This window comes from Rattus norvegicus, chromosome 12 (genome assembly GCF_036323735.1).
Source record: "Rattus norvegicus strain BN/NHsdMcwi chromosome 12, GRCr8, whole genome shotgun sequence".
Lineage (NCBI taxonomy): Eukaryota > Metazoa > Chordata > Mammalia > Rodentia > Muridae > Rattus > Rattus norvegicus.
Window position 1 is genome coordinate 46,081,089 of NC_086030.1, and position 27,334 is coordinate 46,108,422.

At 48.7% G+C, this 27,334-nt stretch overlaps 1 protein-coding gene across 2 annotated transcripts in view; it reads left to right on the forward strand.

Annotated features, from left to right (window-relative positions):
- Ccdc60 (coiled-coil domain containing 60) overlaps positions 1 to 27,334 on the forward strand; it is a 165,685-nt gene that overhangs the window by 105,695 nt on the left and 32,656 nt on the right. For both annotated transcript variants that reach the window (XM_006249464.4, NM_001034945.2), the window contains exons 4-5: positions 9,666 to 9,773; positions 18,057 to 18,164. In XM_006249464.4, coding sequence (XP_006249526.1) covers positions 9,666 to 9,773; positions 18,057 to 18,164 — 216 coding nt within the window. The remainder of the gene's footprint in view (positions 1 to 9,665; positions 9,774 to 18,056; positions 18,165 to 27,334) is intronic.

Consider the following 27,334-nt stretch of genomic DNA (forward strand, 5'->3'; position numbering starts at 1 on the left):
TTCAGTGCTCCTTCCTCCTGGCTTTTCCTAGCTTTCAGCCAACCAAGGGCCATACCGTTTAGCCCCCACCCCCACCCCAGCCCCAGTCCTCAGAGCGCACGCCTGTGCTAGCTCATTTTACCTCACATCAGTGCATCTGTCCGCCAGCTGCAACCCATAGTTTGACACACTGCTGCGGGTCCAGAAAAAGGCCCGACTTCTGAGTAAAGGCATTTCTCTGCCAGGGAGCCTCTCAGCTGGGAGAGGACGCTCCACAGACTAGTTCTTTCTGAGATGCTCACACAGACAAAAACACAGAGAGGAACCATAGCACCAGGCATAGCAGTAGGGGTGAGGGTTTGCTCTTCAGTAGTCCTACAAAACAGGAATCTATTAGCCGCATTGGAGAGACGTAGAAACAGGGACTACAGTGTCCCCTGCTTTCCCCAACCCTGTTAGTTAGAAGCATCCCCGGTCGTAAACTCTACTAACAAAACCTATGAGCTTCAGCAGTCATCACAAAACAAAGTCCAAGGAGACTCAGCCTTGTGAAGACAGACCACAGCACACAAGGGTGAACAGAGATGGCTAAAGCAGACAGGAGAGACTTACAACAGAGACCTGCCGCAGCGATAACCAGTTAGCAGGTCTCACCCTAGCAACCCGTACAGTCGCCTGGAGTACATGTTGGTAATCTCAGCTACCAGAAAGCTACCCTGACAAATGTGTGTATGTATGTGTACATACATATATACATACACACAGACTCCAACCAATACATGTGTATACACACACATACATATACACATATACAGACCTCAACCTATATGTGTGCATACACATATGTATGTATGTATGTGCATATATATGTATGTGTGTATGTGTGTAGTATGTAGGTATGTGTATATATATACATATATACCCCCCAATCAATATATATGTGTGTGTATACACATATTTATACATATACACAGATCTCAACATATATATAGTGTATATATATATATACAGACAGACATATATGTGGGGGGTATATATATACATTTATATATATACATAGACTCCAAGAAATATATATGTATGTGTACATATACATACACACATATATGTGCATTTACAAACAGGCCCCCCAACCAATATAAATATAAATAAATATATATATGTGTGTGTATGTGTGTGTTATGTATGTATGTGTACATATGCATACACACATATATGTGTACACATATATGTGTACACACACATATATGTATACACACATGCACACACATAAAACAAGTATCACCTGGAGCGATTTTTAAGCCACCAGTGTCCAGACTACATCCAAGCCAGCTATAACAGGTTCTGTCAGGATATAGGTGGGGAAGTTACATATTCACAGCATTTTTTTTTTTTTTTTGGAGCCAGGGCCTTGCTAGGCAAGCGCTCTACCACTGAGCTAAATCCTCAACCCCACACACAGCATTTTTTTAAGTTTCCCTCAGTGATTCCAACGTGAAGCTACAGTTGAGCAAATTTCCCCTCCATCACTACTCAAATCTTGTCATCAGGGCGTTAATTTAAAGAGAGACGGATATGCACATCTTACATAGATGGGAGTTCCTGTGGGCAGATTCCTACCACGTGTGACCTCTGTGTGGCTTACTTCACTTAACACTGTAAGTTTTGTGCCCACTGTAAGTGAGCAGCAGCCAGGGGTCGGTCAGAGGACAGCAGGGCCCAACATTCAGGTGACAGTCAGACATCATGGAGGCCGAGACAGTTCCACCTACCTCTCACTGTGGAAATGCTGTAGTGTCCCAGCCTCCACTGAGCCTTCTCCTTAGTGCAGGCCCTGGGCTGTCATTTCTGTCCTCCTTGCCCTCTGAAGCCATTGGAGAGTGACTGACAAGCGTCCTCCGGTGAAAGCACCATTCATGCTGACTAGAGACTGATGAGGGCTCAGTGGCTTCTCTGCAATGTCAATGGCCACTTAGCAGCCTACGTTTCCCTCTTTAATTTTTCTTTTTCTTGTTTTCCATTTTGTCTAGCATTTTTTATCACTTTCATCCAGAAGGTTGTTCACTCACTCATCATTTATGAATCATTTATTCATTCTGAGATGAGAGAACAATATTTATGATTTACAGTCCCTCATCGACACTTCTACCGGGAGCCACCCCCACGTGAGAACTTCTAAATGACCTTGACACACTCAGCACAGAGTAGAGCAGGACAAAAATGACCAGGAAGCAGGCCACATGGAGTGACTTTGTTGGCACAGTGGTGAGCACAGCCGCCTTCCAGAAGCAGGCTGAGAGCAACCAAGAGGAGACTGAGGGAGCCCTCCTCGTGAGGAAAGGGAGCCAGAAGGCAGACGTCCAGGAGTTTTTGCCTCGTGGCATGAGATATGACCAGAAGATTTTCGAAAAACATGAACAGTTGCTTTATCAGGTCTTAGACCAAGTTCAAAGTAAACAGCAGAGTAGAAAGAGAATCTCTTGATCTCTGCTCTTCCCTGACTGAGAGAAAATACCATGACAAGAGCAAATGACAAGAGACTTTCTGGTTTGGTTTGGTTTAAAATTCCACAGGGATTCATTCCATCACAATGAGAAAATATGGAGGCAGGACCAGAAGGCTGCCTGGTCACACAGCACCTGCACTCAGGAAGTAAGGGGGTGAGCAGGAAGCGGATCTGGTCTCTGAAGGCTCTAGGCCCACCTGTAATGCCCTAGTTCCTCTGGCAAACCTTCTCCTCCTCCTCTTCCTCCTCTTCCTCCTCCTCCTCCTCTTCCTCCTCCTCCTTCTTCTCCTCTTCCCCCTCTCCCTCCTCCTCCTCTTCCTCCTCCTCCTCCTTCTCCTCCTCCTCCTCTTCCTCCCCCTCCTCCTCCTCTCCCCTCCTCCTCCTCTCCCCCTCCTCCTCCCCCCCTCCTTCTCCTCTCCCCCCTCCTTTTCCTCTTCCTCCTCCTCCTCTCCCCCCTCCTTCTCCTCTCCCCCTCCTTTTCCTCTTCCTCCTCCTCCTCTCCCCCCTCCTTTTCCTCCTCCTCCTTCTCCTCCTCCTCATTCTCCTCCCCCCTCCTCCTCTCCTCCTCCTCCTCTTCCTCCTCCTCCTCCTCTTCTTCCTCCTCCTCTTCCTCCTCCTCTTCCTCTTCCTCCTCCTCTTCCTCCTCCTCCTCCTCATTCTCCTCCTCCTCATTCTCCTCCCCCTCCTCCTCTCCCCCTCCTCCTCTTCCTCTTCCTCTTCCTCCCCCTCCTCCTCTTCTCCCCCTCCTCTTCCTTTTCCTCTTCCTCCTCCTCCTCTTCCTCCTCTTCCTCCTCTCCCTCCTCCTCCTCCTCTTCCTCCTCTTCCTCCTCCCCCTCCTCCTCCTCCTCTTCTTCCTTCTCTTCCTCCTCCTCCTCATTCTCCTCCTTCTCCAACAACAACAACAACAACAACAGCCATCCCCAAACAGCACCACCAGCTGGAGGCCAAGTGTTCAGACATGTGGGCCTGTGGGGATCCTTCACAGTCAAACTACCACAATCCAAGGACTCCTTATTACACACCTAACAGTGATGTATTGAACGATGTGGTCTCGCAGAGCCATGAACTCCACCATATCTATCCCTTTCAGTTGAAATAAACAATCTAGGAGGAAAATAAAAACAAAACAAAATACCGACAGAAAGTGATCATAATGCTGACAGATCGTGGCGAGTGATGCCAAGATGTACACCGATAACACAGCAGAATCCGTCCGTCAGGAAGCCCCAGTGTCGACCGCATATGATTAGGGTGGTACTGTGTTTTCTTTCTTAAAAGTGCCCTCATTTAGTTGTCACATGCAGGCTGTGTGTGTCCATAGTTCAGACAGTACGACATGTCAGTAGGCTCCTACAATCTGCAGTGGTTCGGTTGGGTTCGTTGCTAGGCCTCTCACCTCAAGCACATTTCGTAGAAAAGAGTCAGAGTCTGCTCCATCCACGCCATGGAAGCCTGCAGCCCACAGTCATCAACCAGTGCTGCTACTGAGGAAGGTTAAACATCATCCTCCCCAGAGGAGCGAGCCAGCCGCAGCCTTACCCCAGCAGAGAGAGGACTAAAGTTCTTCCTCCTTTTGGCAGAAACTGTCGTCTAATGAAGCAGCCACCTGTGGCGGTGTGAACAGGTATGGCCCTTTCGGACTCATGTGTTTGAATGCTTGGCCCCAAGGCAGTGGCACCGTTAGGAGGTGTGGCCTTGTTGGAGGAAGCGTGTCACTTTGGGGGTGGGCTTTGAGGTCTCCTATGCTCAAGCCCCATCCAGTGTGGAACACAGTCTCCTTCTGATGCCTGTGGATCAAAATGTAGAACTCTCAGCTCCTTCTCCAACAACACATTTGCGCTGCGTGCTACCACGCTTCTCGCCGTGATGATAATGGACTCAATTCTGAAAGTGTAAGCCAGCTCAGTTAAGCGTTTTCCTTTATAAGAGCTGCCTTAGTCAGGGTGTCTCTTCACCGCAATGGAAACCCTAACTAAGACAGAAGTTGGTACCAGGGTATTGCTAGGGTATTGCTGTGATAGGCCAGACCATGTTTTTGTTTGAAGGAACATGGAGTGGAAAGCAGCTTTAAGAGGGGCTCAACGGACCATCATAATAGGAATACGGAACACATTGGTGCTGAGGGCGAGCTGAACTCTGCAGGCTCAAGAGGTTTCAGGGGAGAATTTTAGTATGTTGCCTAGAGATTGTTCTTGTGGTATTTTGGTAAAGACTGTGGCTGCTTTTTGCCCTTGTCTGAAGAGTCTGCCTGAGGCTAAGGTGAAGAGATTTAGATTAATTGCGTTGACAAAGGAAATCTCAAAATAGCCTAGCAAAGACTTTGTCCTGTGCAGCATTTTGATGAAATGTAGCAAGTTTAGAAATGGAAAATACAAAAATGTGTGGTTCAAGGATTAAAGGGGAATGGAGTTAAATCCTGTGTTCAAGGACATTAAAGGGATTAAGGGAGTAGCAACCTCAGGGCAAGATCCCACCCAGCTAAGCTCCCATCTTATGGAAAGGAATCAGGTCCAGATGTGGCAACTGAGGATGCTTTCACTAACGACATTGGGAAAACCAACAGACATCCCAGCACTCGGGAGACAAAGGCAGGCAGATCTCTGAAATCAAGGCCAGCCTGGTCTGCAGAGCAAGTTCCAGGACAGCCAAGCTTAACCTGTGGAGAAAACCATGAAAAGCAGAAAGCTGGTGAAGATGTAATCGAGCAAGGCAGCCATGTTCCAGCCCCAGCAAGCAGCAGAGCTTGGCAGCTTGGGCCACATAGTTAGGACTTTAAAATCAAGGATGGAATTTCCTCCTTTGACAAAGGAAAGCTACTGAGGCCAGAAACGCGGCATGGTGTTCCTGCATGGAGCCCTAGAGAGGTCATGTGTAAAAGGGGTTCTGCAGCTGAGGAGAGCTGTGGGGCCCGGGCACGTGGCAGAGGTGTGTCTGCATGAAGGCCCAGAGACGCCATCGTGTGACGCTGTGAAGGTGGACCCTGTATTGCTTTGGAAGCCCTACGACGCTAGAGAGGCCAGAGCCATAGGCTGTCCCCTGAGGAAGGCCGCTAACGGGGAGAGGAACCAGCCCAAGAGAACGAAGTGGGCTGCAGTCAACAAAGCTGAAAGGAGTTGGAGATCTGAAGAGCATTTTGACGTCACACAAGGAAGATCCAGAGTTTGCCCACCTGGTTTTCGACTTCGCTTTGGTCCAGCATTTCCTCACTATGTTCCCGTCCCTGAGTTTTGTAACGTATATCCTGTGATGTGGAAATACATGATCTGCTTCTTGACTTTGATTTTATGGGGTATTACAGTTAAGAGATCACATAAATCTCAGCAGAGGCTATGACACCGTTGAGCCTGCGGTAGACCGTGGGGCTGTGAAGTTGGACTAAATGTATTTGTATTATGTTATGGCTGTGAGCCTGTGGAAGCCGGGGAGTGTGATGTGAATAGGTGGGGCCCCCACAGACTCGTGTGTTTGAGTGCTTGGCCACAGCAAGTGGCACTATTAGAAGGTTTGGCCTTGTTGGAGTGTGTGTGGCCTTGGCAAAGTAGGTGTGACTTTGTCAGAGAAGTGTGTCACTGTGGGGAAGGCTTCGAGGTCTCCTACGCTTAAGCTCTACTCAGAGGAGAACAGTTTCCTCCTGATGCCTGCAGATCAAGATGTAGAACCCTCAGCTCCTCCTGCACCATGACTGTCTGCGTGTCCTACCTTGATGATAATGGACTGAACCTCTAAAACTGTAATCCACCCCCAATCAAATGTTGCTTTATAAATTGGCATAAGAGACTGTCCACAGCAGGGTGGCGTCATGGTCAAGAGCACAGTTAAGACTTGGAGTTGAGTCCTGACTCCACCTGCACAACTGAGCCTCCATTTACTTCACCCGCGTGGGTGACACCAAATACTCCTGCTTGCTATGAAGATTACATGAAGTGAAGCTTTAGCACAGATCACAGCTTGAAGAACACGCTCAGTGGCTGCCAGCGACTATAATACAACAAGTGATTTTGACCTCTCTGGACTTCCTTTAGCTAAACTCCTTATATTTTTTGGCATAAAAATCTTATTTTCCGTGGAGTCATCTCATATCAAAAAGCCTGCCTTCTACAAATATGGTTCTAATGTAGAGGTCTCAAGGATGCAAGTGTTCTTTTATAAATGCTTACTAACCAAGCTCACACATACACACATACACATACATACATACACACACTCACACACATACATACATACAAATTCATATGGACAGATACATACACACACTCATACACATATATACAGACACATATATACACATATACATACACAGACACATACATATATATGCACATATATATACACACATACATATACACAGACAAATACATACACACACATACATACCTATATATACATACACATACTACACCTATACATACATACACATACATATACCAATACACATACATATACACAACCATACACACACTCATACACATACAGACACATATACACACATACATACATACATAGAAATACATATAAACACACATACATACACACATACATACACATTCATACACATACATACAGACACATATACACACATACACATACATACATAGAAACACATATATACATATATGTACACTCACATACATATACATATATACACACATATACATACACACACAGACATACAGACATATATACACACATATGCATTCACGCACATAAACACACACACCTCAGGATCTAAGTGGTTACAGGCAAAGGCTTTAAGCCTGACAAACAAGGCAAAGAAGGGGAAAATCAAGCATGAACCACAGATTCTCGCCTGCAAGCCATCCTCCCCACTATGCTCAGTGACCTCGTTTTTTCAGCCACAGCTACAGATTCAGGCAAAAAGAGGTGGTCGGAGAATGGAACTTGTCATATTATTGGAGTCAAGAGAAGGCATCGAACCAGGGATAAGGAGTGTGAGGGCTGGGCTAACTTCTTTATGCTCTGGGAGTCACGGAAGTGTAGCCCTGTTTAGTAGGGCAGCACAGCAATGTATTTGCCAGTGAGGTTTTTTGTCCCTAGTTTGTTTGTTTTCCAGCTCCAGTGTCAAATAAGGAGTCAATGCCCATGGAAACCGGGGCACCTAGATTCCGGGGCTATCTTTTAATTAGCTCTCTGACCCCAGGATTGTCCTCAGATTCCCCAGAGGATGGTGCCTGGTGCTCACATGCCAGCATGACCTCACAAGAAGCTAGGCTAGTCTTTTCAGAAGAGAAACTGCTCCCAACAGAACCCTCTCAAGGGCACCCTTTTCCCAGCGAAAGACAGAAGTCTGGGCAGAAGCTCACAGGCCCAGACAGCCTTGCTTGTGGCTTGCTGCTCCTGCCTCCTCCTTCCCCTCTGACCACATGCCCCACCCCCACCCCTGGCAGCTGCTTCCCAGTACCAGCCCATCCCCCCTCTATTTGTCTGGTTAGTCCCATTGGGCCTTCAGACTCCAGCTCATAATTCCTGTCCATCCGGTTCATCACTGCAGCTGTGGAGCGCCCACTCCAAAACGTACTAACTCAAGGCAACAAACACAACCTTCCCAGATCTGTGACAGAAGGGAGGGTGGTCATCCCTCCAGCCAGAGTGGGTCACAGTACATGGCTCCCTCACTTCCTCAAGGAAGTCCTGGTGCCTCCCTTGCCCTGTGGCACAGTCTTCGTAGGCTGAGGGACTCCTCATAGAGTAGATGCTGTACAGCGTCCCATGAGGCCAGGGGGAGAGGCTGCTCACTCTTGAATCCTGGTGCGATATCACTTTTGTCAAATTCTATTGAGTCAACCGACCCCAGAGGCAAGATCCAAGGATGGGAAAGTATGGGGACCCACCTCTCATTTGTGCTTTGTAACTGTCATGACTCCCTCAGGGATCCCAGCCAGCGTTAGGCTGTAAACTCTGCGCATTCTCCCTACACACACGTAGCCAACACCATGTGCTTGGTTGTACCCACACCCCACCCCCACGCTCACAAGACTCTAAGTCTCGGGAGGGGAAGAGGTGGGTCAGCCTCCTTCCTTGCTACATCTGCTGCCCCTGCACAGAGGTGTTCAGTCGCCACTGCTAGAAGTCAGTGAACCAGGAGCCCATGAGTGATCCTGTAAGGAAAATACTTAAATGGGGCTCCTGGGTAATCAGAGCTTCAAGGGAAGGGGGAGTGAGGAACCAGGGGTGCTGAAGCCTGGGGTACACGACCACAGAGAAGCAGGCAGTGACTCCCAAGCCTGGGGCACAAGACCCCAGCAAAGCAGGCAGTGACTCTCAATCCCCAGCTGCTACTGATACTCAGTGGAGATGTAGCCCGGAGTGACCACCCTTTTTAAGGTCTTAAGAACCAAATACTTACAAGAAGTGTCTAAAATATAAAACATGGGTAGTGTGTGTGTGTGTGTGTGTGTGTGAGAGAGAGAGAGAGAGAGAGAGAGAGAGAGAGAGAGAGAGAGACTGATTAAAACATGCCTGCAGGCCAAGTTCAGTTATAAAAGAAACCGCCTATGATGCAGGAATATTGGAAAGAAAGCCATTTTCTGTAGCTGGCATAACCCGCTCTGTGAGAGACACAGGGCAAAAGCCCACTGAAATGTGGTCTCAAAAATATCCTTTGTAGAGTGGAGTCAGAAAGCATGCGAGTCGGTCTTGGTTACCAACCTGACTGAATTGAAAAACCTACGAGGTGTGTAGTGCCCACCTCTGCCTGTGTCTGGGGGAGGGTTCACAGAGAGGACCCACTAATAAAGCGAGATTCGTCCTGCATGTGAGCCACAATCCCACAGGCTGGGAGCCTGACTGAGCAAGTTACCACATTTTCTTTCCCTTTCCCCATCCCCCTTTACCTTCCCCTCCCCCTCTCCCCTCTCCCCCTCCCTCTTTCCCTCCCTCTCCTCCTGGAGGAGTCATTCCAAAAACCTGGTGTCTCTGAAACAAGGAATTTACCTTCTTGTTTATTTTCTTGTCTCCTCTGGTGGGATGAGCCTTGCTTTTTTTTTTTTTTTAATGTGTCGTGTTCACCGACTACCTCTAGGATTCTTACTTGGCATGCTGTCATGACTGCCAGGCACACACACTGCAGGTGTCCAGTACCCAGTGTCAAGCCCTGACATAGATGAGCCCCAACACTGCTTCCCCCAACTCACTCTGCTCCCCCATTCTGCTCTCCCCTCAGCACCTACGAATACGAAAAGATGAAGAAGTTGGAGGCCGGCATCATCATCCGCCCGTTCACACCCATCCACAACTGTATCATGGCGCCCTCCCTGCCTGAGTCTCACGTGTAAGTAGACCCCACCTCCACTTCCATAGCCTTGCTGGGTCAGAAACGGAACGAAGCTGAAATGACCCGGAGAGCTAGCCCATCAGGAACTCCTAAGTTGCTCCTTTGTCCCCTTAAAAGGGACAAGAGTCCTGGAGTCAGCAAAACTGGCTCACAAAAAAAGAAAAATAACAGAGAATAGACAGAGTAGATGTGGTAGGTTAGATCCCAGCAGCAAATATGCTGGGGCCAGAGTCATTCCTTACCAAGCCAGACACTCAAACGTCAAATAATTTGCAAAGATAAACTCTCTCTTCTTGAACTCTCAATGCCGAGCTTGTACCCCCCCCACCAAAGAAAAAGTCTCAGCTGAGGTTCAGGGGTCACGACCCCACACCCACAGCGCCGTCCAAGACTCAGAGAGCTATTTCCCACAAGCCTCTGTGGTCCCATGCCTAAAGGGATGGCATGACCTCCTCCTCCTCATCCCATGGTACTCAGAGACCAACCAACCTTCCAGAGAGCGTGCTTGCTTTCTGAAACCTTGGCACGTGGTTCCTCTCATGTCTGCTCCGAGAGCCACAGGTCCGTAGCTCTTCACCAGGAAAGGTTCAGGCACAGACAAAAGCTCACCGCAGCACTGCTGCTGTCTGGAGACTGAGAGCCCCAAGTCTTGAAGGGCTCTCCTGTGCCCCGTGGGATATTTAAAAGCAGCATCCTGGGCCTCTGCCCAGAAGATGTCAACAGCACCCCTCTGCCCACAAGCCACAACCAGTGCGGATGTCTACAGACAGGCACACAGGTCCCCTCACTCCAAAACTGCACGTGCCCTCCAACCTCACTGCTGAAAACCTCTGCCTTGGCCTTTGCAGTAATAACTGCCACTCTGTAGATACCATATGCACTCAGCAACCCCCTCCCCATAGCCCTACCATGTAGGTGTCTCCTTGTCCCTCTCTGCAGAAGAGGAAGCAGAGGCTCGAAGATGTGGACCCAACTATTCTTGGTCACAGAGCACACAGGGCATGTCGCCCTCTCAGGCCTTTAGCCAAGTCAATCTGATATCACAGCCCAAATTCTCCTCATAGACACTGTAGAAAGCAGATCCCAAGGACTTGCCTCTGGGGAGTTCATGACAAATTTTGAAAGCCAATACTCTTGTATACAAAGAGTTACTGTCTTAGTTAGGGTTTTACTGCTGTAGACAGACCCCATGACCAAGGCAAGCTTATAAGGACCCATTTAATTGGGGCTGGCTTACAGGTTCAGAGGTTCAGTCCATTATCATCAAGGCAGGAACATGGCAGCATCCAGGCCAGCATGATACAGGAGGAGCTGAGAGTTCTACATCTTCATCTGAAGGCTGCTAGGGGAAGACTGACTTCCAGGCAGCTAGGATAAGGGTCTTAAAGTCCAAGCCCACAGTGACACGCCTCCTGCAATAAGACCACACCCACTCCAACAGGGCCACACCTCCCAATAGTGCCACTCCCTGGGCCCACATACACAAACTACCACAGTAACCCAGAAGTGAAATCACAGGTCAGGTCTAGATATTAGACATTATTAAAAGAGAATTAATAATTCATGGGTAGAAGATACAGACAACCACTACAAACTCTATCACCACCGGCACCACCACCATCATCACCATCACCGTTTTCCCTCACCACCGCCAGCAGCAGCACACACTGAACATGTCCTCATCCCTTATTGATAGCCAAAGCTAATCTCACCATATCACACCAGCCTCTGCCCACCTTTGATGAACATCCTCTGGGCCTCTTGGTAGAACTGCTCATCAGGAGCGGGCGTTCCACTGGCAGCCCAAGCTGGACGCCCTTAAAGCATGCCCTTAGGAAAACAGGCCCCGAGGTTCCTCACGGCATCTCCTGGAAGCACCCACACGCCTCCCTGCCATCCCCGTGGATAAGGCTCCTGGAAGCGTGAGGGTCACGTAGCTCTGGGCATGGGAAGAGAAGGGTCCTGTTTCCCACCCATACGATCTGAATGAGGCTTGACCACGAGGTTAAGTGTAGTGAGCAGAAACTGTTTTCCTCCATGCCAGACGGGGAAAGTGAACCCTGCCAGGGGTCTCCCAACAGGAATCATCACTCCCTGGCTCTCAGCTCAGGTGGATTAGACAGGCTGTCATTATGACTGTCAACCCACGGTGGGTGTTAGAGAAATGTGTTTACTGTTACTCCGAGATGTAGCTAGGACAGGTCTGGGATGTCGCAGATCGCACGATCCCTCTCGAAACTACTTTACCGTCATAGTCTGAAAGAGACAAGGCCGGGCTGTATTGTCTGTGTCCCAATAAGGCTTCCCTTACAGAAACAAGTCACGCACACACTCATTGGCTGTAGCTTGCTAACCCTCTCCAAAGACTAAAGATGGCCGTTTCTTTTCCTTGGCTAGTGATAGGTTCTGGCCACGCTGAACAGCTGGAGTGTTGATGTATTGCTCAACTCGGGATGACTTAGAACCCTCCCAAGTCTGCAGACTGCTGGGCAAACCCACCTTTGCTGCATGACTGTGTACGGGTGTGTGTGTTGGGGTGTATATGTGTGTGTATGTGTGTGTGTGTATGGGTGTGGGTGTACATGTATGTCTGTATGTATGTATCTGGCTAGGCCTGCCTTCTTGCTTGTATCCAGCTGATGGGTAAACCGGAGGTTGTCTGGTCCACACAGGGCCAGGGTTTGGTTTGGTTTGGTTGGTCGATTAGGAAGACAGCAGTATCTCTCAACATCTAGTGGGCTGACACGGGCTCGCTCACACTGTACCTAAGAAAAATTCTAAGAACAAGGGCCTGGGTACCCAAGGCTTCCTGAGGCAAAGGCTCACAGGAGGCTCGGTGGCCCCCCAGCAGCCTCCTGCCATTCCATGGACCGAGTTGGTCGAAAGAGCAGAACAGATACAGGGAGTGAGGGAAAGACCCAAACTCCAGATAAGACGAAGTAGCAAAGTCAAAGAATCAAAATGAAGAGGGAGGGAGAGTTGGGCATTTTAAAGATTTGTTTTTACTAGTTTTAAACTATGGGCATATGTGCATCTGGTTTGTGGGAGGTGTGCATGCCTGTGTCTATGGGTGTATGGGGGCTATGTGTCTGTGTATATGAGTGTATATGTATATGGGCATATGTGGGGGTATACGTGTGTATGCAGGTGTGTGTATGGGTATATGGATGTGTGAGTATATGTGTGTACATGGGGGTGATGTGAGTGTGTGTATGTGTACAATATGTATGTATAAAGGTATACATGTGGGTGTGGGTGTCATGTATGTGTCTGTATGTGTGTGTGTATGGGTGTATGTGTCTGTTTGTGTATGCATATAGGTATGTATGTATAAAGGTATATGTGTGGTGGTGTATGTATGTGGGTATGGGTGTCACCTGTATGTATGTATGTATGTGCGTGCATGTGTGAGGGGGTGCATATCTGTGTGTATGGGTGTATGTGACTTTCTATGTATGTATAGGTGTATGTGTGTTAGGGTATAAATATGTGTGTTAGGGGGTATGTTTGGGTGTGGGTGTACCTGTGTGTCTGTGTATGTATGTATCTGTATGGTTATGTATGGACATCTCTCTCTCTCTCTCTCTCTCTCTCTCTCTCTCTCTCTCTCTGTGTGTGTGTGTGTGTGTGTGTGTGTGTGTGTGTGTGTGTGGCCCTCAGAGCTCAGAAGAGGGAAGCAGATCCCCTGGAGCTGGAGTTACAGGAAGTTGCAAGCCTCATGTGGTTGCTGGAAACTGAACCCAGTTCTCTGAAGAGCAGCCAGTGCTCTCAAGTGCTGGGCTGTCTCCTGGGAACAGGAGCATCTTTACCATCAGTTATATCCACCATTTTCCTTCCCAATGTGAAGAATGCTTGACAAGAAGCAACTTAAGGGGCTAGACCAGTAAAGGCACCCACTGCTGTGCCCAGTGACCTGAGTTTGAACCCACAAGGTAGGAGAGAACTGATTCTTACGGTCTGTCCCTCCGACCCCAACAAGTGCAGCATGACACATCCCCTCCCCACAACGCACACTCGTTAACAATTATAAACAGACGACAGGCAAAGAAGCAAGTGAGAGAAGAGATTATTCTGGCTGAAATTTGAGGGATACAGCCCAGCCTGGAAGGAAGGCACAGCAGTGGGTGCAACAGGCAGCCTCCTGATACCTGAGCTGATCACAAAGCAAGAAACTCAGGCTAAACCAAGCCCAGTTCCAGCTCACGGAGCCTGCTCCCAGAGCCCTAACTCTGACATGTAGTGATCACGTGAGGCACAGGGTTCACAACCTCCCCTGAGGGCACCAACACAAAGGCAGAGCCTTGGGCACATTTCACAGTCCAGCCACAGTGTTAGTCTCTGTCCTTTCTTAAGCCCTCAGCCACTGCATCAGCCAGTGTAGATCAGAGCCTGGCTAGGCCCTCAACCCCAGTGTGATTGATCCCAAAGCCAACCAATAATCCTGAATCAGCCGAGTGGGGATCGATTCCATCACCTGGGGGTGTGGGAGATTTGGCTTCTACTTTTCAAAACGGGAGGGGCTATCTAGAGCACTGAGACACAGCTTCCTACCGTATCCTCTCAGTGAAAGCACGTCCGCACCCCATGTCCTGATCCGCCATTGAGCATGGGCCGGGACAACATTGTATACATGGACTGGCGGCCAGCGAGAGGAAAGGCCTGTCTGCCTGCCCCACCCCCACCCCCAGGCTTACACAGGAATTGTACCGGTGAGTGGTGCTCACCAAGGTTCTAAGCCTGGGCACTGCAGACGGGAGCCTTGTACAAGCCCCTGTGGAGAGGCTACCGACTGTGCCTTGCATTCAAGCAGATAGGTGCTTTCTCTTTAAATCTGAGGTTTTTGTTCTGTGACCAGGAGAGAAAAGACAAACTGCCACCAGGCTCACTTCTGGGTTTTGTCATTAACTTTTTTTTCAGTCTGTTCCCTGCACATTAGGGGAATGAAGGTCAGGTTTGACACTTGTCACAAGCTAGAGCAAGTGGTCTAGACCCAGCAGACGAAGGCGTTTCCTGATGAGAGAGGCAGGCTCCACCCCACGGCAGGAGACCAGCATCATCGGGTTTTTGTACAGCAGGGATTCAGGAGGCTGGACTCAGATTCCAGCTCTAACGTTTGCTGGCCTTTTGACCTTCGATGAGTTTCCGGGTCCTTTATGCCTCAGTTTTTTCATTGGGAAAATAGGGATGCTGGTGGAACCCTCCTCCCAGATTCACAAGGATGAGAGTAGCCCATGGTTAGTGAACGAGTAGCCCTGTGCTCCTGGGGTACTCATAGCTACTATTGGGGCTGGGTTGTCACCACACATCAGTGGCCCTGATGAACATGTGTGAGATGCGCACCCCAAGCTATCAGCTCCAAAGCAGCGAGTCCCACTGTCTTCATGCGGTAAGCAGCGAGTCCCACCATCTCCATGCGGTAAGCAGTGAGTCCCACCGTCTCCGTGCGGTAAGCAGCTGTACACAGGCTGAATGCTGGCCAAGACTGTGACTTGCAGGTCCTTGAGAGCAAGGACAGAAAATAAACAAGTGGCTGCGATAAACAGGGACCTGGGGTGTAGAGACTCAGGGGAAACATAGGGATATCCTTGGCTAGTGCCTAATCCAAACCCAGAGAGATCAAGGTAGGCTTCCCAATGACCTTAAAGAAATGGGGTTTACTGTCTCAGAGTTCTGGGAAAGGTGCTGCCAGGGTCGGTCCCATCTTGACTGCACACAGCAGTCCTCTCTCTGCTTCCTCACAGTGACCTTTGCTGTGAGTGCCCTACTCTTCCATGCAGAACCTTTATGTGTCCACATCCCCCCTTTCTACTAAGACTGGATTAGAGCCCTCCAAAATGGCTTCCTTATAAAGAGGTGCCTCTTCAAAGGCCGTATCACCAAATACATTGGAGGTACTGGGGTTATAGTTTTAACATACAAATTTCAAGGTCCACAATTAAGCCCATGTGTCTAAGTTAGGGTTTTACTGCTGTGAACAGACACCATGACCAAGGCAAGTCTTATAAAGGACAACATTTAATTGGGCCTGGCTTACAGGTTCAGAGGTTCAGTCAATTATCATCAAAGGCAGGAGTATGGCAGCATCCAGGCAGGCATGGTGCAGGAGCTGAGAGTTCTACATCTTCATCTGAAGGCTGCTAGTGGAAGACTGGCTTCCAGGCAGCTAGGGTTAGGATCTTAAAGCTCCCTCCCACAGTGACACATCTACTCCAACAAGGCCATGCCTCCTGATAGTGCCACTCCCTGGGCCAAGCATATCCAAACCATGATAGGCAGTTTCGGGTTGGGGAGTTTGGAGATGTTAAACAAGGGCAGAGTGGGTCCATTTTGACTCATTCTGGGCAGTTTCATAAACCACTTAGGATGTAAGAGAGAATGGATGTGCGGGATCCTAGGTATGAGGAAGAAAGGAAGGGGGAGGGAAGAAGAGGGAGGGGAGGAAGGGAGGGAGGGAATGAATGAGCTGACATTCAGAGGCCCCATGTCTCCAGTACCACCCCCCCCACAACCAAGCAGACTCCATCCATCCACCACTACACACCATTTACCCCCACCCCCACCCCCACTACACACATCCCATAGCCGAAACCTGCAGGGGCCCCTGTCCCAGCCTCTCACAACTTGTTAGTGTTACAATTAGAAAGTAGCATGGTGCTTAAGGCCCAGTAACAGGCATATTGACTTCATTGCCTAAATGCTGGACACAGAGCTACCAAGCTGCGTTGTCCCCTGCAATGGCACCCAAGACAAAACAAAGGAGAGGTGAGTCACACTTAGTAAATTACTAGAAGAATCTTGTTCTTTATCCAGATGGATGTGTGTATCGAAGACACACACACATACACACGCACACACACACACACACATACTCACACATGCACGCGCGCGTGCACACACACACATACACACACACATACTCACACATGTGCGCGCGCGCACACACACACACACACACACACACACAGAGTAGAGAGGAAGAGTGGAGGGCTCCCTAGTTTTCCTTGGATGTAACAGTTAATGCCCTAGCAAGAGAGGCTGAGGGTGGGGAGAGGTGGGACAGCTCTGTTCCCTATTAGAGGACCAGAAAGATGGCTCTCAGAATACCCTGGGACAGCTCCCCACAGGGTATGAGGTGAGATCTTCCTGGAAACTGAAGCCATCCTTTCCTGGGCCTGGGAGAACTGGGCCTAGGAACCCCTGGGAGCAGCGGTCTGGGCAAGATGCAGTTTCAGGAAAGAGCAGTCAGGAAGCTGGGTAATTGAAGGCTCTTTTCCATTAGTGAAGGATGAGAACTCCTGGGGGAGGAAGCATATTCCAGGACTACACCTCGGTTCCAAGAAAACCACAGGCATTGGGTTAACCCTTTCCTGACCTCACTAACAGAGTGCCCACTACACACTGACTCCATTGGTACCCAGTCAGCTCCCTAAGGCCACCGTCTGTGGGCCAGGTCACTCCCTGGTTCAAACTCTCACTGGTGTTAGCTGTGTGACCTCTCAGAGCCTCAGGTCTCCCGCCAGATGCTGCACCCTGTCGTGATGTCATAAGCATCAAATCGAAATTCAAACACCATCTCTGCTCACAACTGAGTCACGTGACCTTGAGCAACACTGGCTCTACCTCTCTGAGCCTCAGTTTCCCCCTTGTCTAAAATACAGGTAATAATCCATGCCCCGCCAGGTTATTGGGAACCTTAAATAATGTGGAGAAAGTACAACAGTCGACATATAGTCCACTGTTGATAGTACGGGGTCCCCAGTGATCACAACTGCCAATCAGACGTACTGTTAAGCAGTGTGTTTTCTTTCATTGTTGAATGATGTGCCCGGTGTACTTTTCTTCAATCGCCAGCTACACTTCAGTCCTTCTAATACTGCTTCCCATTTCCAGGCTTTCTTACACCCTCAGGCTATTTACTGTGTTTCTAAAAAATCAGAATAATTATCAGACATCAGTGTAATATTAATCGTCTTCAAATTCTCATTTTTATCTGCCTGAGTCATGACCTCTAGCTAGGAGAGACTCCACCCACGACACTCAAATTCAGAGGAACTGGAACAGGATTCTCACGCTTTCAGTCTTGCTAGCTCGGTGGCATGGTCGTCTGACCTCCTTAAGCCCCTTGACCTCCAGTGTCCTCATATGCACAGTGGGACCAATGGGCATGTCGCACACAATGGGTACAAACCACTTACCTGTTTGCCAGCACACCCACTGAAGCCAGAGCAGCTGCAGTCTCTGTGAATAGTGTTCTAAAAAGGTACTCCTCTGTCTCCACAGGGATCCCCTCTTCCGCCAGCTATGTGCTCTCCACTGGCTTCTAGAGGCCCTGACTATCGACCACACCCACCACACCATGAGGCCTGTGATTGCCTGTTGGAACCCCAAGTAAGCCCAGCAGCCCTGCACCCAACTACAACCTGGCACTCGCCCTGGTGGTGGTAAGGGGCGGGGACCTTATCCTTCCCTCCCTCCCTTCGGTTTGTTTGATGGGTGGTCTGCCTTAGGAGTTGATGCTGTCTGAGGGTGTAAATCCAGGTGAGTTGGAGCCAGCTCCTCTCCTCTCCTGAGAGCCCACTCTACACACGTCTTTACAAGCATCCCTGCCTGGTGCCGTATCGCAACATGATAGAGCTCAGTGGGACCATTTACACCACAGAAATGGGCAAGCTATACCAGCATGCTGTGGACCCACAGCTTTCTCTCTGGGCCTCCTCATGCTCTCACTGTGTCTCCTCAGCATTGTTCCCGGTCACTCCTTCACCTTAGCCACCTCCCATGTCCTTTCGCTGTTCCTTCTCCCCTCATTCTCAGTTTTTTCTCCTTTAGTCCAAGGGAATTTTGTTTACTTGCTTACTTGCTGGCTTGGGTTGGTTCATTGGTTGGTTGGTGGGAGGATAAATTGGGTTGGTTTATTGGTTCATTGGTGAGTAAGTTGGCTGGTTGGGTTGGTTTGTTGATTGGTTGGTGGGTAAGTTGGTTGGTTCATCAGTTGGATACGGGTAAATTAGTTGATTAAATTGGTTCATTGGTTGTGGTTGGTGGGTAAGTTGGTTGGCTGGGTTGGTTCATTGGTTTGGTGGCGGTTAAGTTGCCTGGTTGGGTTGGTTCATTGGTAAGTAAGTTGGTTGGTTGGGTTGGTTTGTTGTCTGGTTGGTGGGTAAGTTGGTTGGTTGGGTTGATTCATTGGTTGGTTGGTGGGTGAATTGGTTGGATGAGTTGGTTCATTGCTCGTTTGGTTGGTATATACTTGGGATGGTTTGTTGGTTTATTGGTTTATTAGTAGATGAGTTGGCTGGTTAAATTGGTTCATTAGTTGGTTGGTTAAGTTTGTTGGTTAGGTTGGTTCATTGGTTGGATGGTTGGTAAGTTAGTTGGTTGGGCTGGTTTATTGGTTCATTGCTGTATAAGTTGGTTAGTTGGATTGGTTCATTGGTTGGTTGGTTGGTGGGTTTGTTAGTTAATTGGATAATGTTTGGCTGGCTAGTTTAATTTTGCTCATTGGAGATATATATAGATATAGATATAGATATAGATATAGATATAGATATAGATATAGATATAGATATAGATATCTTAGACCTCTGGAAAAACTGGGTACACCCAGATGGAAACTCCAGAGAATCTTGACTAAGTCTTGAAAATGTAAGCCATGTCACTGCCAGAGGGATGACCCATACAAGAGCTTTGAGGTCACGGTTTCAGGAGCTGTAGAGACAGTTTTCAGCCTATAGGCAGTTTTCAGCTTATAGAGATGCTATCTTTGGGAGTCCCAGATATTAGACAGAGTGAAACAACAGCAACGACTTGAGGAACTGGGTGAGCACAGTGAAGACTCACACTGAGAGAGGCTGGCTCTCCATCTCCTCCCTTGTTAGCTTTCCTCACCTGCAGCCCCAGTGCACTGACACTGAGCCCTTCTCACAGCCCCACCTCTCGAGTGAATCCAACTCTCCCACTCTTCCAAAATTGCAAGTCTTAATTAAATCCTTCCTCCCAAGGACACTGACCACCTCAAGTCCCTCAAGTCCCATCCCCACCTCATAAGTTGTCCTTGTCCCAGGACTGTGACAAAATATGTGACAGAAACAATAAGGAAGAAAAGTTTGCTTCACTCAGCATCTAAGGTCTAAGTCCATCCTCACAGGAGGGCCTGGTAGAGCAGCCAACCTCATGGCTGGCAGGAGGCAGAGCTGAGATATAACAGGAAATGACCAAAAGGCAAGACACATGTCCCCAAGGTCCTGCCCCCCCCAAACTACCTCCTCCAGCCAGGCTCCACCTTCCACAGTTCTCTACACAATGCTACTGTCTCTCTGTAGTCGAGTTTGAACCCAGGGCTGGGGAGATGGCTTGTTGGTTAAGAATGCAGCTGCTCTTCCAGCCATCCAGGGTTTGGTTAGCAGCATCCACATGGCAGCTCATAAAAAGTCTGTGCCTCAAGACCAAGGGATCTGATGCCCTCTTCTGGCCTCCTCTTGTGTTAGCTGCATATGGTGCGTGTACGCAACGCATTCAAAAATTTGAATCCATCAAATAATGAAAGTCTTCATGTTCTGGAGACATCCCCACAGATACACCAAGTGGGTATAAAGTATTGATCTCCTAGGAAACTCCCAGTCCCCTCATGTTGGCAATCAATATTTATCAACCCAAGAACTGGTATAAACTCATCTCAAACACAGCCATGAGCATAAACCAGTCACCTACCCCAAAGCTAGTAATTCCAATGGGCTTTGTGTCTGAAATAAGTTTTGGTGTCTGGGAAGCACTCTCCCCTCCCACTGCTTTCTCCTAACCATGTCATCCCAGTCATTTCAAAATGTCTGTGTAGTTTCCAGAGTTTGCATAAGTACTGTGACCTTAACAATAACTTCCCAGGGGGCTGGAGAGATGGCTCAGTGGTTAAGAGCGCCGACTGCTCTTCCAGAGGTCATGAGTTCAATTCCCAGCAACCACATGGTGGTTCACAACCATCTGTAATGGGATCCGATGCCCTCCTCTGGTGTATCTGAAGACAGCTACAGTGTACTTGTATATGATAAATAAATAAATCTTTAAAAAAAAACAATAACTTCCCAGGGATGGGGCGATGGTCCTCCGTGTAAGGTACTTTCTGTATAAGCAAAGACCTAAGTTCAGATCCCCACAGTTGACTAAAAATCCAGGCATGTAGCCCCAGCTTGTTCACGCTTGTGACCCCAGCACTGAGGAGCAGATAGGTAGATTCCAGGACTAGCTGGCCATCCTGCCAAGACGAAATGGTGAGCTCCAAGTGCAGGATGATAGCAGTGGAGGAAGACGTCCACTGTTAGCCTCTGACCTCTGCATGCACCAACAGAGTTACATGTACCCCACACATGCCTATACATGCACATACACACAGGCATACATCACACACACCAAAAATCAATTCATTAAAAAAATACATTCATGAATCATCTATCTTCCTTTCAAATAAAACTGCCCAAGCTTAAGTTAATATGGTGTTCTCTTGCAAAAACTTGCCCCAAACCCCACATTGTAAATATATAAGGTGTGAAGGTTTTGCCACCATGTTGGAAATCCCTGCCTTGTGTGCAAACCCCTCCGTAAGGGTGTAAGGTGCTGTGTCCCACATCTTTGTGGCACATCCCTCTTGTGAATACGCACACAAGTACAGCATCATCTGGAGGTAAGTAGACCTCCACTTCCATAGCCTTGCTGGGTCAGAAACGGAACGAAGCTGAAATGACCCGGAGAGCTAGCCCATCAGGAACTCCTAAGTTGCTCCTTTGTCCCCTTAAAAGGGACAAGAGTCCTGGAGTCAGCAAAACTGGCTCACAAAAAAAGAAAAATAACAGAGAATAGACAGAGTAGATGTGGTAGGTTAGGTACTTTCTGTATAAGCAAAGACCTAAGTTCAGATCCCCACAGTTGACTAAAAATCCAGGCATGTAGCCCCAGCTTGTTCATGCTTGTGACCCCAGCACTGAGGAGCAGATAGGTAGATTCCAGGACTAGCTGGCCATCCTGCCAAGACGAAATGGTGAGCTCCAAGTGCAGGATGATAGCAGTGGAGGAAGACGTCCACTGTTAGCCTCTGACCTCTGCATGCACCAACAGAGTTACATGTACCCCACACACGCCTATACATGCACATACACACAGGCATACATCACACACACCAAAAATCAATTCATTAAAAAAATACATTCATGAATCATCTATCTTCCTTTCAAATAAAACTGCCCAAGCTTAAGTTAAAATGGTGTTCTCTTGCAAAGACTTGCCCCAAACCCCACATTGTAAATATATAAGGTGTGAAGGTTTTGCCACCATGTTGGAAATCCCTGCCTTGTGTGCAAACCCCTCCGTAAGGGTGTAAGGTGCTGTGTCCCACATCTTTGTGGCACATCCCTCTTGTGAATACGCACACAAGTACAGCATCATCCTCAGCAACGTGTGATCATCTTTCCACAGCACTGCATGCTTAACGCAGAAAAGAATTCCCTGCAGGGAATTCTCCCGAGTAGATGAAGAAGCAGATCAAGTCTCTATGGACAGATACTGGCACTGTTCCCAAATTCTCCACATTAAAACCCATGCTTCACAGAAAGCCAGGTGCATCTCATTCATGGCCAATCGCAAAGGTTTCTTGGGGCTGGGTTCTGGGAATCACAACTTTAGGCCAAAGCAACATGGAGGTTTGTTTCCCACACTTGATTGCTTGTACTGTCTAAAGACACAAGCCTCTGAGCCCAAAGATACCCAACATCACTTCGCCCCTCAGCACATCACCTGCCCCAATAATTTTCTTTTGACACATGGACACCCCTTCTTCCACAAGGAAGGAAGCTGATCATGGAGGACTTGCGTCGGAATGATATGACAGTCAACCTACACTGCCTTTGATTGCTCTCAGAAATGTGCTCAGGACAGGGGCACGAGTTGTCACCATCAATAAAAAGAAGTAAGGTCACACTCAGAGGAGCCAGTATTTTAGCAGCATGCATCAGGGCAGAATCCACCAAAGATCTAAACATGTCTGGCTCTCTATAGACAGAACCAGGACCAGACCTGGGCACCAGAGGGAGATGACATCTGAAGGATCTGCCTGGCTTTGTCATCTGTGGACCCTTCCCTCTATGTAGGAAGTTTCAAGCTCGGAGCGGGAGACATGATTGCAGAGCTTTAAGTTACCTGTTCCCGGGACTGGAGAGATGGCTCAGCGGTTAGGAGCACTGACTGCTCTTCCAGAGGTCCTGAGTTCAATTCCCAGCAACCACATGGTGGCTCACAACCATCTGTAATGGGATTTGGCGCCCTCTTCAGGTGTGTCTGAAGACAGTGACAGTGTACTCATATACATTAAATAAATCTTAAAAAAACCAGAGCTCAGAGACCCATGATTTGAAAACCTCACCATGGCCGTTTCAAGATGGTGAATGTGGTGTGGTGTGGTTGAACTTGGAGTTGAGAGAGGCTGTGATATTCTTGTCAACTTGACTACTTCTGGAATTAACCTCAAAACTGGAGGGTCACTTCTATAAGGGACGTTTGCTTAATTTAAAGTAGGAAAATGTACTTCCTAGCCTGGATCTGTGAAGGAGGAAGCCAGCTTTAACCCAGATGTGGCCTGGGAAGCACATACCCCTCTGCCATGCCGTTGCTGGCAGCCTACACAAGGACACACAAGAAGGAAGCGTTTGCCCACTGCCTGCTTGCCCTTGCTCTCACTGGCAAGTCCAGCTCTTCATCGGCATGAGAGCCTGCTTCTTCAGGGTCCTGGTGCACACTGAAGACCAGCCGAGACATACAGCCTCATGGACTGAACTACTAGACTCTTCAACTTTCCGTTCATAGGCCGCCATTGTCAGATTAGCTGGACCACAGCCTGTCAGTCATCCTAATAAATCCCCTTTCTATATATCTAGAGAGAGGTTAACTTTGTAAGTCATGTTACTCTAGAGAACCCTGACTAACACAAAAGCAACATGCTTCAGCTCTTAATAGCCAGGGGAAACCATACAATCTGGCCCCAGCAACCACCATATAGATATGTTATTATTGTTGTTAATTATAGGGTTAAATTCTCTGGGAAGTACCTAAAAACATTTTAGTTACCCGGAAAACAGGATGCCTCCTCCTGGATGCTTACTCTGTCTCTGGAAGGTCACGTGACAACGACCACAACTCATCACTCGAACTTCCCAACCTTGAGGGTGTGTTCCTAAAACCCAGGTGGACTTGAATGACTGCAGCCAAGGGTTTTGGCGTAATTGGCCCAGCATCCCCAACTCATTGCCATAGTTGAGAGAGAAGGACCTCAAGTTCAAGAACTCTCCTGGGCAATTTAGCATGAATACATCTCAAAACCAACGAAAAAGGGCCCTTGAGGTATACATCTTAGCCAGTTGATCACGTGCAAAGGCCCTAGCTGAGACCCCCAGTACTGAAGGAAGAGGTGGGAAGTTTAGGGCCAACACCTAGGTGAGTCCACACCTGCCACATGCTAACTGTGCGATCTTAGCAAGTCGGTTAAGGCCCCTGGGCTGTTTCATCACCTATCCCAGAGGAGTTATTCTTAAGATGAGGCAAGTCCACGTCTAATGTACTGACTAGTCTTACACCAGCTTTACACACAAGCTAGAGTTATCTAAAAGAAGGAACCTTCATTAAGAAAATACCCCCATAAGATGCAGCTGTAAGGCATTTTCTGAATTGGTGATTGATGGGAGGGCCCAGTCCACTGTGGGCGGGGTCATCCCTGGGCTGGTGCTCCTGGGTTCTATAAGAAAGCAGGCTGAGCGAGTCATGGGGAGCAAGCCAGTAAGCAGCACCCTCCATGGCCTCTGCATCAGCTCCTGCCTCCAGGTTCCTGCCCTGTGTGAATTCCTGTCCTGACTTCCTTCAGTGATGAACAGTGATGTGGAAGTGTGAGCTGAATAAACCCTTTCCTCCCCAACTTGATGTTTGGTCATGATGTTTCTACACAGAAAAAGAATCCCCCTAAGAGATCTAGGAACACAGTGAACATTCTTTCTGTGACAGACTTTGAAGATAAAAATCTCTAATTAAAGCACAGTTGGAGCCAAGCCCATCAGCATCTCAGACACCTCAAGCTAGGAAAGAATTAGCATTGGAGGAGAATTCTACCACCAACAGATGAGATCCATGGTGACCGGACAGACACACAGACAGATATACAGATGCGGGGGGGGATGGCTACACCGGTCCTCACCAGTGATGGCAAGTCCCATGGAACAGAGGGAGAAGGCAGCCACTGATCTACCGTGCAGGAAGAACATGGCACACGCACAATTAAGCCTTGTTACCTCAGGCTGTCCCAGAAAAAATGGTGTAAGCTTTGTCAGAAAACCAGCTGGGTGGGAGATTGGCTTTCATAAGCTAGTGGTCACATATATGCTGCTTGCTTTGTACTCTGTGGAAAACCCCATGACTGGAAAGTTTCTCAAGCTATGGGCGGGGCTAAGAATCTGCATTCTATCTAGCTCCCAGCAATCTAACTGTTATTAAGAGTCCAGACACTCAGTGCTAATGACCCCTCAACACCAGGTAGGGCCTCCTCCTAAAGGTTCCTAAAGCCAAACAGCACCACCAGGTGGGGACAGGCTTCCAGAACATGATCCCGCAGGCTCCAATTCAACCTTAAACATACAGCAAGTTTTCTCTTATAAAATAGTTTCAGGAGCTGGAGAGATGGCTCGGGAGTTAAGAGCACTGGCTGCTCGTGAGTTCAATTCCCAGCAACCACATGGTGGCTCACAACCATCTGTAATGGGATCCGGTGCCCTCTTCTGGTGTGTCAGAGACAGTGTGCTCATACGTAAATAAATCTTTAAAAGAATTTCTGCAGGTGCAATTTTGCAACTAAATGCATGCCGTCTGACTTAACAGAAGACACACCCGTCCATATCCAGATCCTCCCTGCCTCGGAGGTTATCAATAACTAAACAGACTCAACATCTTTCCAAGTCTAAGTCGCTTCACCACTGTGAAAGACACAGCAGCATTCTGAGCAGCGCACCTGAGCAGCGGCTTCCTAATGTAACTGTTTTTATATTTAAACGGGGCTCTCTTCTCGAGTGGGTCTGCTCCCAAACACTGCTGGGAACATCACAGCAAAAGAAGTGCCCCCACCCCCACTACCCATTGGAGCTCCTGTCCCAAGGAAGGGGCTGGAGGATGCAAACCACAGAAAACTCGCAAAGGCCCAGGCGATGGCGAGGTGGAGAGGTGACCCAGAAGCCAAGAGCGCTTGTTGGTCCTGCAGAGGAGCAAAGTTTGGATCCCAGCACCCACCTACGGCACTCTCCCCTGACCTCTCTGTGAGTCGCACAGACATGCGTGCAGGTAAAAACACTCATAAAATCATGAGGAACGATGGGTGCTCTGGCTGTGATGGGGTACAGGCTTGCTTCTCAGTTTGATCATCGAGGAAAACTCTCCTAGGATGGGCTTCCTGGAGAAATATCTGACTCACACACGCTCTCCTCTCCCAAGCCAATGCAACAATATCAGTTCCCACTGTGGTTCTCAAGCCAACGTCTCAGGAAAGAACACAGCAGGATCATCTGGTCACTTTATTTCTGAAGAAGCAGGACAGGGCTACCCAGCCTGAAACAGCCCAAGAGCTTGGACCACTGGACCCTCCCTGGTGTGTGTAATCTGCACCTCTTCCTCCTGCCTCCTCTTCCCCAAGCGTATCCTAACCTAACCCAGGAGATTCTCATCTTGAGAAGAGGGCGCTTCACCCAGAGTTAGAGCTGGGGGACTGAGAGCAAAGCATTGGAGAAAATTGCTCTGATTGCCCCGACAGATAGACATCGTCAAGTGACCTCCGAGAGCAAAATATGCTCAAAGGACGCAGCTTAAAGAGCTGAGCCTCTGCCGAATGCTCTCTTCCCTTGATTTCTGGGAAACAGGTGCCCCCAGACCGCGTCAGCAGGGGGAAATTATGGTCTGAAAATCACAGCTCTCTCCCCTTGAGAGCTGGCCACCCCACCTCGCTTTCCACTACTGTCAGCTCCCTCCGAGAAGAAAGGCTGTTATCCTTGCTAATAGCCAAGCTGAATTCGCCCATTTGAGAGCCATTTTCTCTTCACATCCACTGCAATCTCATGGCCCAGCTAATATCCCCAGCCCCATCTTACAGATGGAGACCCTGGGGCTGGGGAAGCTAAGCAGCCCTGTGCAAAACCACGCGCGCGTAAAAAGCACTGGGTCAGGCAGACTCCAGCCCGACAACAGGTTCTGACATACAGACAGCCGCCTGAGATCCCCAGTCAGTAAGCCGGTCAGATGTGACAACTGAACAACCATCACTTCCTCTTCCCGGCCACTGAAGCTGGCTTCTGGGTCTGCTTCTGTATCCAACACCAGCCATCACTCGCTATAGCCATGAGGGAGAGGTCTTGCCTAACCCAAGTCCCTACTCTCAGCCAAGCAGAACATGGAATCTGGCTAGCAGACCATTTGCCCAAGGAGGTCACTCTATGCTCATATATGTTTTAAACAAAGTAAGTCACAGAGAGACAAAGGACTTCGGGGACACA